Source organism: Diadema setosum, chromosome 5 (genome assembly GCF_964275005.1).
Source record: "Diadema setosum chromosome 5, eeDiaSeto1, whole genome shotgun sequence".
Taxonomy (NCBI): domain Eukaryota; kingdom Metazoa; phylum Echinodermata; class Echinoidea; order Diadematoida; family Diadematidae; genus Diadema; species Diadema setosum.
This window is the reverse complement of record NC_092689.1, coordinates 2,371,655-2,385,798: the sequence shown is the minus strand read 5'-3', so window position 1 is coordinate 2,385,798 and position 14,144 is coordinate 2,371,655. Positions and strand designations below refer to the sequence as shown.

Sequence of the window (14,144 nt, the reverse complement as noted above, 5' to 3'; positions counted from 1 at the left end):
TGGAGGTGTCGATTTATGTACTACATTATGTGAAATTATGAAAATTGTCTGGAATGTCCCTTTAAGATCTACAGTACTTATAAGTTCAGGGTTGGATATTTCATGCATCAAGCAGTTTGGATTAGGATCCTTGCATTACTTTAAATATGTTTCATATATTGCATAGGTGTATATATGTATTCTTTTGTGTATGTAGGTGTGTATGACTGTATGTATGTAGATACTTGTACTAGTATTTATACTGAAGGTACTTGAGACTAATGAAAACACATTGATTTCAACATGTTTGATTTGTTGTTTAATAATGATAATGATAATGATTAACAGTGCCTGTATAGCGCAAATACATAGTGCATATCAGTAATATGTCCCTAAGTGCTCGCAAAGATACATTTTAAATGGTTTTAGGAGAGAAAATCTTCACCGACATGTCACATTGATCTAGATAACTATTGAAGCAGAGGCAAATTAAGTGAATGATGTTTACATATCTATCCCCTGTTTGCTGTGTGCTCACTTTCCATGGCTTGATGTAACCATAATGATGCGTAAACTGAGAACAGGGCAAAAGACTAGACTTGTTAATGTTTGACCAACTTGCACTCTCTATCCCTCCAGCTGTGTACACTCGCAACCGCAATTTCCGCCTCTTCAAGTGTGTGAAGCTTGGCAAGAAGAACCCATTGCTCGTTGCCCCTGACAACAAGTATGTGGTGAGGATGACAGCAAAGGAGAAGAGTGGAACACACAGAGGAGACCAGTTTCAATTCTTCCTTGACTCAGTCATCACCAATGTGAAGTGAGTTGAGAAATCGTAAATATACTGTGGCTATGGATGTGAAGAAATTCTGTCGAATTTGAATATTTTGATTTTATATTTCAAGTAGCCAGAAAGCAGCAGCTACAAATCATCTGAGTGTTGTTCTTTGTTTTGTATTCCTTTTTATTTAGAACAGTCACTAGGGGGTGTTTGTAACAGCTGATTGCTTGTTTTGTGTTTTTTTTTTTTTCTTAAAAAACCTTTCACCTCATTTGTGAGGTTGTGTTTGGGGTGGGGGACATTTTCTTCTTTTAGCTCCTTTTAATTACTCAAAATGGTTTTTAAATTCAAACTCATTCAAAGTTTTATGCATAGAACATATCACAAATGAATTACAGTCATTTTCTTCTCCCACTTTTCAAAAACAATAAGACTTAGAGTCGGTGCATTCAAACAAAACTTGAGATCACATAAAAAACATAGTGTGATAACAGAATGGAAGGACATGTTGATTTAGAGCTATGCAGAATAGAGGAATAAGCAGTGATTTGACTGAATTACGATAAGAGTATCTTGGTGGGATCGGAATGCAAAATGCTGTCATTAAATAAACCGATAGCTAGAAGAGACAACAGCCTGAATACAAATGTGCCCCATTTCCCACTTTTAATAGAACTTATGATAAGATGTGTATGAAGTCAGCTGTGCTATCTGAGAGAAGGCATATGGAAGGAAAAAAAAAAAAGAGCAAGATTGTGAGTGATTTCCACAACAAGCAAGCTCTTGGCAACTATGAGCTGATGGAGATAAAGTTAATGTAGCTTCATTTGTCGTGAAATGGTGAGTAAGAGTGGCTCAGTTTAGGTTTGGAAATGGGGCAGATGTGCATTTAAGATTTCCTGTAAAGTTTTATGTTGCTTTGTGGTGCCTTGCAACCCGGCCAGGTTCACAGTGGACACCAAAATCCTGACATGTGCTGGGAGCAAGAAGAAGCCCAGCCACTCGGGGAGTAGGAGACTGACAGAAATGGAGGAGGTGGCCGATGGTGATAAATCAGGTCGGTTGTTACAAATCAAATATGTTCCAGAAAGAAATTCTAACATTCAGTTTGATGTCCCAAATGTTACGGTGCATGATGAGAAACTATGAAAGGTGCTATTAAGGATGTGCACTATAAAGTCAATTTCTTTTAGAAGTACTTACTTTTTCAAACTGTTATTCATATATGATCGTTTTTGTTATTAAGTATGTGTTTTGGAAGAACTAACATGAGAAAGACAAAAGTGATAGTATGCTTGCAATTTGTATTCATAATATTGCTATCTTTCCAATTACTGAAAAAGTGGATATTTTCACGTGACTAATTTTTCACGCTCGGCCCGGTAAGAAGAGTTTCGTGTGTTTTAAATTCCGCTGAATCAAGACAGTAAATATGGGAAAATATGGCAAGCAAAAATATTTGCGTGCTTTCATTTTCGTGCTTGTTTCTGGTTGCGTGAAAAGCACGAAAATTTCCACTTTTACAGTAAATGTTGATTAGGCAATACCTTGGTGGAGTGAGGATAGAAACCTTTCCACTTTTACAGTAAATGTTGATTTGGCAATACCTTGGTGGAGTGAGGATAGAAGCCTTTCCACTTTTTTTTTTCTCTGTTTGAATCAATTTGTATTCTGTTTGCTTTTGTTTTAGTCATTTTGCTGCTGATTTTGAAATACATTGCAAAATGATATTCAGTTTCAGTTTCAGTTTCAGTGTAGTTTATTTCCACAAGTTCAGGTAAAAACATATAAATATACAATCAATCAGTTCTAACACATATATATACAAACCAAAAATTATACTTCGTAATTCCGTCAGGGATTACGTTGACAAGAGAGAGACCCGCTGACGCATGCGCAGATTCCCCAATTCGTTGACGGCGCATTTGCACTGAAGCACGGCTTCGGATGCCCGTTTTTTCCCCTGAAAATATCGGCGCGATCCTCAAGAATAGGTTAGCGCTTTAGTGGAATTTTGAAACTTAAAGTCTCTCAGTCGAAGTGTGAGTCACTTTAGAGACTATTTTTCACGTTCTGTTATCAAAAAATTAATGATCGGTATGGAGGCGAGCACGGCTGCCTCTCCCAAAACCCCAGCGGCGCCCGCTAAAGCTGGCCCGCTGGTTCCGGGCACCGGCAAGGTCGGTATCCCGGTAGAAAAACACGCAAGCGGCAAGGCCGCAGTAGCTATCAGTAACACCGCGAAGAAGACGATCGCTTCGTCGGTCAGTAATACGAAGGTGAAGAAAGGTACTGCCAAAACCGTAACGGGATCTTCACAGCAAAAAACTTCTGCTCATGTGACTGAATTCGCCGAAAGGCTTGACAAGATGGAAAGTTTGCTTTCCAAAGTGATCGAAGCTCTCCCACAAGCGACCGCTACTTCATCGCGTTCGCCGGCCAACATGGCGACCGCCACGGGCAGTGGCGAGCAAGATTTGAGTACCCGGGGTGCATACTATCCAACCGCGCCACACGCGGACATGAACTTGCCGGATAACTCGCCCACTGGGCAACTGGATATGTACATGATAGATCATGACGATGATACTGCGTCCGGATTCGACCACGCAGAGCAGATCCCGCAGTCCCAAGTGGAACAGTTTGAGATCCCCACCATAGCAGCTAAATTCGCGATGCCCACTGACATTGGGGATCCAATAGACGATGAAGTTGCAAAGTCGACTACCTATCTCATGACTCACCAACTGGAACTGAAAGTTCTGGAGGATGTGGTTGGAAAGTATCCCTCTCCTAACAATTGTCAGCTCAGCGATGTGCCCAAAGTGAATCCGCCTATCTGGGATTTTCTGCCACCAGCGACCAAGAGTCGGGATCTAAAGCTACAACGGGTGCAAAAATCACTTACAAAGGGATTAAATGCGTTCACAAGATCGCTCTCAGCAGGTCGCATGTCTGATACGCAGCAAGATGCCCTCGCTCTGATTTGCAACGCGAATTTCGAGCTCAACTGTCTCCGTAAGGAGCTGATCAAACCAGACATTAACTCCAGATTTGCACATTTGTGTAAGCCTTCCCTCCCTGCTACCCGCCTACTGTTTGGAGACGATCTAGGAAAGCAAGTCAAGGACTTAAAAGATCAACAACTAGCGGCAGCTGGAGTCATGAAGTCGCAAGGGAGGGCGAGACCAATCGCGGCGTATCAGCGCTCGCTCAGTAGGCCGTACCCACAGAGAGGACGCGGTTTCCAGCATGCTGCATATAACAGACCGGTGGCTGGATCTACTGCTGGACCTTTTTTAGGCCAGAATTACAACAGGAGGGGCAGGCAGCCACCTCACACACAAACGCTGAGCTCATCGAGCCAGGCAACTCAACAGACAGCCCAGCGAGGTGGGCACTCCCAACGGAGGAAGTAGGAGCTGATACCGCCGAAACGGTGAGTAATCTCTGCTTACCTAATCACACTAGACTTGGCACTAGATCTAGTAGTACATTGAAACATGATAGGCCTATTGGAGGTCGACTGAGGCTATTTAGAAATAACTGGAGGACAGTGACACATGATCAATTCATTCTGAACTCAATTTCTGGCATGAAATTGGAATTTAAGGAGGGAAAATTTCCCCCTACAAGCACAAGAAATCCTCACTCCTTTCGGAGAAATTCAATTGACAATGCTCGTGTGCACGAAGAAATCAGAAATCTGCAGACAAAAAATGTTATTGAGCAATGCAGTCATGTGGAAGGAGAGTTCATCTCCAATGTATTCCCACGCCCCAAAAAGAATGGGGGTAGACGGTTAATTCTGGACTTGTCAGAGTTAAACAAGTACCTTGTGTATCGTCATTTCAAGATGGACAATATTCACAAGGTACTGGAATTGATATCTCCAAACAATTTCTTGGCCTCAGTCGACCTTCGAGATGCCTACTATTCAGTCCCAGTACATGATGGAGACAGAAAATTCCTACGTTTCACTTTCAGTGACCAGTGTTGGCAATTCAAAGCAATGCCAAATGGGCTTAGCTCAGCCCCCCGTTTGTTCACTAAAATACTGAAACCAGTGTTTGCAACACTGAGAAGATCGGGCCACATCGTTATTGGATATCTTGACGATACCATACTGATCAGTGAAAGTGAAGCGAAACTGAAGGAATCCATAGCTACAACAGTAAGCCTTCTCACACATCTTGGGTTTGTGGTGCACCGAGAAAAATCAGTGCTCTATCCGACCAGGAAAATAAAATTTCTTGGTTTTATGCTTGACACTGTAGAAATGTCTATCAGCCTGCCAGAAGAAAAAATGACAGAAATCAGAGATCTGTGCGCTAACTTGCTACATATGAATAGACCTTCAATTAGGCAAGTAGCACGAGTGATCGGAAAGATTGTAGCAAGCTTTCCGGCAGTACAGTATGGTCCATTGTTCTATCGTGAACTGGAAAAGGACAAAATTCAAGCTCTGAAGGCAAAGAAAGGTCATTTCGATAGAAAAATGGAACTATCCACCGAAGCAAAGCAGGAGCTTCAGTGGTGGGTAGAGAACATTCACACTGCCTTTGCACCAATCCAAAGAAAGAAAGCAGATCTAGAATTGCGCTCAGATGCCAGTGGGGCAGGATGGGGTGCCACAAACCTCCACAGTAGTACTGGGGGAAGATGGAGTGAGAAGGAACTACATAATGCAAAGCATAGTGGCATCAATTATCTTGAATTAGTTGCGGCTGGGCATGGTCTCAAGTCGTACTGCAAAGAACTAAGAGATGTGCATGTTTTGCTGCGTGTAGACAACACTACAGCTGTAGCATACCTAAACAACATGGGAGGCGTTAAGTCCCCTAACTGTAATGATGCCGCAAAAGAAATTTGGAAATGGTGCATACATAAGCACATTTGGATCACTGCGTCCCACATTCCTGGAAAATTAAATGTAGAAGCGGACCACAGGTCAAGACAGTTTAATGATGGGTCTGAATGGATGCTAAATCCAGCGAAATTCCAGGAAATTGCCAATCACTATGGTACCCCAGAAATCGACTTGTTTGCATCAAGGCTAAATAAACAAGTAGAAAGATATGTGGCATGGCAGCCAGACCCAGAGGCAGAAAGTGTAGATGCCTTCACACTCGATTGGGGTCCATTGGATTTCTATGCCTTCCCTCCCTTTTGTCTTATCTCAAGATGCCTACAAAAAATTAGGCAGGACAAAGCAAAAGGCATCGTAGTGGTACCAAACTGGCCCAACCAACCATGGTTCCCTGTATTAATGTCCCTGACCACTGAAAGACCAATGTTATTAAGGCATAGTGCAGAGTTGCTTACGCTCCCGGGAACGGGAGAACCTCATCCCCTGCATGACAGACTTGATCTGCTCTGTTTCAGGTGCTGCGAAAACCCCTAAGCAGAGGTGGACTGAATTCAAGAACAGTTGACATCATCGCAGCATCGTGGCGAAAATCTACAAAAAAGCAGTATGGGGTTTACATCAGGAAATGGAAGTCCTTTTGTACAAAGCGTAGTTTGAACTATCTGACAGCACAAGCAAAGGACGTGCTGGAATTTTTAAGTGTTCTTTTTTATGATGAAAGTTGTAGTTACAGTGTTATCAACAGTGCACGTAGTGCACTTTCTTCGTTTTTGATATTGGAGGATAATTGTCCTGTTGGAAAACATCCACTCATTTCGCGTTTCGTTAAAGGTGTTTTTCATCTTCGCCCACCGTTACCCAGATATCGTGAGATTTGGGATGTGAACATAGTGTTTAATAAACTTCGTAGGTGGGCACCTGCAAAGACACTTTCTTTGAAAGTGTTGACCTGGAAACTGTGCACATTAATGGCCTTAGTTTCTGCGCAGAGAGTACAGTCGTTGCACAGTCTGCACCTCGACCACATGCCGCTAAAAACCAGCGGTGCGCAATTTGTTTTCAAGGACCTCTTAAAGCACAGCAGGCCAGGAAACGCTAACCTCAATTTGTCGATGAGGGCCTTCCCACCAGACAGACAACTGTGTGTGGTGAACTACCTGCAGCACTACATCAAGCGAACAAGCACATTACGAGGCAAGGAGCGCTACCTGTTCATTAGCTTCAAGAAGCCTCATCATCGCGTGACATCACAAACCATAGCCAGGTGGATCAAGAGCACGCTTTCAGCTGCAGGGATAAATACTCAGGTTTACGCAGCCCACTCTACCCGAGCAGCTACGACATCAGCCGCAAGGTGTGCGGATTTGCCCATCAGTCAAATTCTGGCACAAGCAGGCTGGGCTGGGGAAAGGACATTTAGAAATTTCTACAACAAACCACTGGAAACGAGGAGAAGTTATGCTGCAGCTGTGATCCTGAGCAAAAGCAATCCACAGCTGAACCACCAGAATTAATGGCAGCCAGCCCCACATTGACTACAGGGCCATTTAATGCAGGTAAATACCTACTGCATAGATAAGCCATTAATTTACGTAGGCCGTTCATGGCTAACGGCTTTAAAATCTCTTGTCAACGTAATCCCTGACGGAATTACGAAGTATAATTGATAGATTAAACGAGAACTTACCTGTTTGTAGTTTGATCTCAATTATATGAGTAATATTACGGAAGGGATTACGTCCCTCCCTTCCCTCCCTGTGTATTCAAACTACAGTGGAAAGTTCTCGTTGATCTATGTTCTCGTTAGCCATGACCGGTTTTTCTACGAATATTGGGGAATCTGCGCATGCGTCAGCGGGTCTCTCTCTTGTCAACGTAATCCCTTCCGTAATATTACTCATATAATTGAGATCAAACTACAAACAGGTAAGTTCTCGTTTAATCTATCAATTATTTTGGATACACATCATCACAGTTAAAAGTTAAAAAGTGTGTGTTCAAGATTGACACAACAATTAAAATAAATGGTGGAGGAAATCAGCAGTAGGCCATTGGCCTTTCGAGGCTGATCCCATGAGCAAATATACAATATTAAAACTGTACAGTATGTCCCCAAAAAAATTACAACGGGGCCCTCTGCAATGATATCTTTAAAAATAGTGAATCAATCGAAATACAAATTCAGGGTATGAAACTATAACTCATTGCCCACATCTTACAGAAAACCCCATTCGATTTGCTTCAGTGGTCAAAGAGAAATACAGAATTTTGTAGAGGATGTCGGGAATCTCTTCTGTCCAAGTTCTGTCTATTGTTCACACACAAGATCATCGAAATGCTAAACTCGGAAGAAATCTGATTCATGACATGCTTTACAACAATCCACATTTCTCTGTGACCGCTTAACCAAATCGAATGGGGATTTTCTGGAGCCGATGGCCTTTTTCACAGTATGAAATATTTGAGAAATGCCACCAGCAGTCAATGAATACAGTGTAGTCAAGAACTTTTGCGTGGATTTTAATTTCGCGAACCTTGGCTCTCGCGAAATTAAATGCATGCAAATTAGATGCATTCTTTGTTTTACATTACTGTAAAACTGGATATTTTTGCACGAGTAATTATTCGTACTCTGACGGGTAAGATGAGTGGCGCATATTTTTGATTCCATGGAAATGGGACAATAACCACTGGATCGTATGGTATACAAAAATATTTGGGTGCTTTAATTTTCGCGCTAGCTTGTGGTTGCGTGAAATCTGTGAAAATTTCCACACCGCAAAAATTTCCACTTTTACAGTACCCCTCTATTCCTTTGTAAGTGCTGCACACCTAAAAGCTTGAAGGAAATATGGACACTATAATGTGTCACTTTTACCTTGAAGGGACATTCCAGATGATTTTCATAATTTCACATCATGTAGTACATAAATCAACAACTCCATGTATTGATTTGTGGAATTTATTGAGCAAAGAATCAATGTACTTTGAAAAACCTTAAACAAATCACACTGAACAAGGATGATGACATAGGAGGTTCACAAATTTCAGAAATATAGCAGTGTAATTCCATTAAAATACCACTTGCGAGTTCACCTGTGTGCAATCTATGCATGCCTTCTTCTTTTGTTCTACTTCCTTGAGCCCCAACTCGTGCATTATTATGGTGACTCTGCCATGTCATCATCCTTGTTCATGGCTATTTGTTCTAAATTTTGAAAATATTCTTACTCTTCATCCCAATTATCACAAATTCTGAAACTCTGTCCTCAGTACAACTAATTTATAGTTGTTCAAATGTAAAAATCTGAAAATCACCCGGAGGTCTCCTTTAAGGCCTCCTCTTGTTGAGGTAATTTCACATTCACAGACAAAACAAAACAAAAACAAAACAAAACAAGACAAAACTTATGTGTGACATGAGAGAACAGTAAACAAGAACATAGAAAGGATGTGAAATTCGATCTGTGCCCTATCACTATAGATACAGTCTACAGGTGTTATTAATTTGAAAGGAAAGTTAAGTTAACCTATCAACTTTAATATCAATTATCAGCTGATGATTCTTTGGCAAAACGCTATAATCGATAAGTACCAAAAAGATCACAAATTGAGGAGACCAAAGAAGAATATTAAGGAATATAAACAAGTTCCCCAGGCACTCATCATTCGGCTTATCGTGTGATGCCTGAAGATGGTATGCCTTATCTGTCATAATTACCATGTGTCTATCTCGCCTATCTCTAACTCCCCTGTGTTCAGATGAGACAGAAATTCTTGAGGGTTATCACTCCTCGCCCCTGCCTGATATCGATTCCTTCGTGAGGAGGCACTGCATCTCTCGGGGAGGTGTGGTTGGCGAGATACGGCGGTGGACATACTTTTCTCAGGCCCACCTGCTTCTCTTCGACATCTCCAAAAATAGGTGGTGTGAGAATGTTGGCCGGCAACACCGTAGCAACAACATCATGTGAGCACTCTGCCAGTTAATGATCTAGCCAAGGATTTACTATAACATCAAATCCAACAAATTGTATTTCTTTTCCTGATAATTGTTATTATGCATTGCTTGTATTTTCATCCAGTAGAAATCTTCTCTTTCATACGAGCCCTATTTGTTTTAGCCACATATACCATTTTATCAGTTATAGAATTATCAAAAGCCTATTAGTTGCTGAAGTTATCACTGTTCCTTAAATTGGCAACGGAGATTTGAAGATTAGAGTAAATGATTCCTTCTGAAATTGTGTATTTTTCATGTTTCTGTGCAGATTTAAGAAATTTAATCAATTCCATCTAATCTTTCTCCAATAAAGGAAATAAAGCGAAATTCAGAGTTGCTACTTTAATGCAACTTTATTATTCAACTCCAATGAATACAAGTCGGAGGCACTAGTACAGTTTATTTTGCTGAATTACAGAGATGTGTATTTATACTCATACATTCAATTCAGAAAAACGATGAAACTTTTGTACTTTATGAAAAATCATGATTAGCATTATCATATTTGCCTGTTGCACAAACATTACCAGTAAATTTTACAAACACATGGGCCCGAATTCACGAAGGTGGTACAAATGAAACCATGGTTTAAACCATGGACAAAATCTATGGAGCGCCAAGTGTCGCATGGAATATTTCGTTACGAAATCAGTCATTTCGTCAATGAAATGATGATTTTGTAACGAAATGACAACGTTTGGTAATGAAATGAACACTTCGTCCACGAAATGATAATTTCGTTAACGAAACGGTCATTTTGTCGACGAAATGACCAATTTCGTAACGAAATATTCCGTGCGACACTTGGCACTCCACAGTTTTTGTCCATGGTTTAAACCATGGTTTCATTTGTACCACCTTCGTGAATTCGGGCCATGGTGTTGACAATACAAAGCTGTTGAGATGATCAATGTCATTTTTACCCCCAGCCAAAAAGGCAATGTCACACTCAGCTAAGAAAACAAATGGGTGTCACTTAAAGCTAACCTTACCTTTGCTGTATCACAACAATGATTGTACTTGAAAACTCAATCATATGAATACTGGAGGTGATAAATAATTGTGACCCACGAGAAAATTTAATAGGTGACATTGTGAGTATCAATGTTTTTCCTTGTTTCCTTGATATTTTCTTGTGTTGAGGGTGTTCTAAACTTGGTGGTACAGTATGAAGGATAGACAATTATTTTCTTGGAATGACAAGGATTAAAGGTCAAGGTTAAAGGTTGCTGTTTATTTGATCAAAAGTTGGTAGATTTATAAGCATTGTTCCAAGTATATAGAGTAAAAACAGCCTGTGTGGTTTTAATTTTCAACATTTTACTGAACATAATTCAAAATTGACACCATATTGTAGAGGAGATTAAGCTCTACAACATGATACCAATAAGTCCATGCCACTCAAAATTGCAATAAAGCCCTTCTTGTTCTCAGCTGATGACTTGATGTCACATATTCTATTGAAGAACAGAAGGATTTTTTTTTCTCTCTAAAGCCTTTACTTAGATTTTGTACTCCCTCTCATTTTAAAGAAACGGTCAGATAAGTCCACATTGTCATCTCACTGGTGGACAACAGGTGGTAACAGTCAATGATAAGTGATCCACAACTACATTACCCTGATAAAGTTGCAAAATTAGTTAATTTGTCTGCAAAATTGGAATTTTATATTTGTACAGTTATCACAAGGGTGATATCTATCTAGCGTCCTGTCCAAGTGTTAGGTTGAAAAATGGTTATAAATGGAATGCCAGAAGGCAAAGCGTACTGCTCAGGTGAGCACTAGACCCTTGTGTCTCTTGTTTTATTTGTTGTTTTTTGACATGCAACATGAGAAAATATGTACGCTTATTACTTGAAAGTGTGGCTCCAGAACAGTAACAAAATATTAAAATTAGAAAATTAATGTTCAACATCTTTGACAGACTATTGTGGTGATGGGTCAAAAATACAGTTTGACTTGCACAGCACACTTTGAACATCTCCTTCTCCCTTCTATACTTAATTTTTCGTATTCATTTTCCTACGTCAGGATTGTAGTTGATCTGAGACATGGTGTGTACTACCAGAAATGTCATGACCCAGTCTGCAAGGAGCAGAACTTCAAGTCAGAAGAGAAGTCCGTTCCTCCGGAGTTCCTCCCGTCCTTCACAGAATGGGATGAGGAAGAACTGATGGCACTCGCTGATCAGGTGGAGCAGAGTTGCCATGGAAACGGTGCATTGCACAAGGAGAATTTGGGGAGTCAAAGAGTTTGGATGAGAGGTTCTTCCAATGGGGAACAAAACTGCTCCACCCAGAGACTTCCAGGAGGGGAAAATCTCGAGATTTTATCAGATACTGAGGGAAATGAGTCATTATGGGATGAAAGCATCACTGATGATGAACTCATGAGGAGCTTTTGTGAGTGATCATCTCTGTTTTTTCTTTCACACTTTCTTCCATCAAGGAAGACTAAATGAATGAAATAAGAGAAATGAGTGCAAGGTAAGATGGAAGACTTTTTTGTGCCCTCATCTCGTCATGAAATGCTCCAAGATATAAACAGTACTTTGCAAACCACTTTAGTGTTCCAGTCCAGGGTGCTATGTTATAAAACTCAACATTATTCTTTTATTAGTCAGTTGCTCATTATATGGACTTATTTATGTGTGTTTTGAGCAGCCAAGTAGAGACGTTATGTTTGCATGCATTCCCTGTTCCCTCAGTCCTCCCTCTAAGGTAACAGTCCTGCCAGGTGGCTGTTTTATTGTGCACATCACATTCAGCATGGTACATAAGCTTATACAGTTTGAATGATTCTCTGATGTAGATTTCAGTTTGTGTGTTTTTCATCTCTGCTATAGTTTAGAGCAAAGTGAGAAGGAAAAAAGTCCTAAGAACCAGCAAACAAATTGCCAAATACCCTGTATCAAAGAAGCAGGAATTAAATGCTCCTTGTAGGTGGGGGAGGGGGAGCTGAGATAGTTACATGACGTCTGTAGTTTATTTACAGTGGAATGCAAGTCATATGAACTCTACTGCTTCATTTACACTTACATAATAGATTTAAAATTCTGTACATAAGATATCACGCATTAAGGTGTCAATTACAGTGACATAGATAATGAAATGATGGTCTGACTCCTGAAGATCTTTAACATTTTATCAAATACATTATATGCTTCTTCCATCCAATGTGTTCATTCTTTTTTTTTTTTTTTTTTTGTGAGTCAAGCTATACCATGAATGGCTTCGTCATGCAGTTGGATAATTTTCACAGACATACTAATACTGTATGTCTAGTGCAACAAACCTTTGAAGTGATAGTGTGTTCTAGGTCTACAATACACCTATTGTCGGGAGACCTCCACTTACTACTGTATTCTGGAGACCTGCTTCATGATAGAAAGGCTTGCAATTGCATCAAGGTAGACCAATCCTTTTAACTTACAGAAAGTGTAATCATTGCAGCTGAGAATACTTATAATTGTAAATGAGAATAAATTGAAAATCATCAATGTTCTTAATTAAAGAGGCTGCAAGACTGAAAGTGCAATTTGGTGATGATCAAATAGGGATAAGATCTTATTGTGAGTTTGTACTTTAAGGCTTAAAGAATAGAAAGCCTTGTAGGTTAAATCCTTAGTCATTTATTTATTCATTTTTTTTTTTTGGTTTGACATAGTCTAATTCTAATTTACTTAATTAATTCTAATTAACTTAATTTTGCCAAAAGGGAATAAGCCAGACATTCAGTAATGGTACTACTCGTCAGAAAACAAAATGTCGCAGACCAAGTGATGGTAACTATTTGTAATATCTTGGCTTTATTTGGCTTTTGCATTGTGTTGCTATGGTAGTTAACATCGATAACTTATCAATAATTGTAAAGTTGTCATAGTCATATGCAATGGGGCCGTGCACTCCACATTCAATTATGAGTTAATTTCCCTTTACACAGCAAGCCATCTTATTTTCCATTGGATGTGCCTCACTCAGAGTCTACCATAAGAAAAATATTCCCTGGAATTCTGCCATTGCCTTTCACTAGTACATGTATTTCAAGATATCATGCTCACATCATGCCTTTTGCACTTGCTCTTTGCATTATTTTCAAAATTTGGATTGATGTTTGATGTTCTTTCATGTGTGTTAAGAATTATGAAAGTTATGAACTATATATTAAACCTGCTGCAATATTTCATTGGAAGATACTCTTTGTAAGATAGCAGTCATTTGAAAATAAAAGCGTCTTTAGTGTGTAGAGTAAAGTGTATATGTGACCGTGCACCTCAAAACGAACATAAAGTCGCACACACTGATTTTGCGTGAGGACTGAAAATAAGTGAAATGGGTCAACCTAGCCGAACTTGACTTTTTCATATTTTCTGAAAGAGCGGGTCTTCTTTTACGTTATGCTAAAATTTGGTATCATAAAACGGGCAGGAAAGTGTGTTTTTTTTAGCAGTTTATCTCGAACATTTTTGGTAGAATAGTATGATTAGATGTGTCTTTAGAATCCCTTTTTC

The 14,144-nt window shown here is 39.9% G+C and overlaps 2 protein-coding genes across 2 annotated transcripts in view; both read left to right on the top strand.

Annotated features, from left to right (window-relative positions):
• LOC140228419 (DNA-directed primase/polymerase protein-like) overlaps positions 1–13,825 on the top strand; it is a 73,708-nt gene extending 59,883 nt beyond the window's left edge. Inside the window, exons 8-13 of the mRNA XM_072308637.1 lie at positions 619–799; positions 1,705–1,817; positions 6,609–6,984; positions 7,405–7,556; positions 9,393–9,600; positions 11,666–13,825. Coding sequence (XP_072164738.1) covers positions 619–799; positions 1,705–1,817; positions 6,609–6,984; positions 7,405–7,556; positions 9,393–9,600; positions 11,666–12,044 — 1,409 coding nt within the window. The 3' untranslated portion in view covers positions 12,045–13,825. The remainder of the gene's footprint in view (positions 1–618; positions 800–1,704; positions 1,818–6,608; positions 6,985–7,404; positions 7,557–9,392; positions 9,601–11,665) is intronic.
• LOC140228509 (uncharacterized) lies at positions 2,860–4,179 on the top strand. The gene has a single exon (XM_072308741.1). The coding sequence runs from the start codon at positions 2,860–2,862 to the stop codon at positions 4,177–4,179; it is 1,320 nt and encodes a 439-aa protein (XP_072164842.1).
• Positions 13,826–14,144: the final 319 nt, after the last annotated feature.

Excerpts from the sequence above, each read along its gene's own strand:
- LOC140228509 (XM_072308741.1), top strand. The coding sequence starts at position 2,860 with ATGGAGGCGAGCACGGCTGCCTCTCCCAAAACCCCAGCGGCGCCCGCT.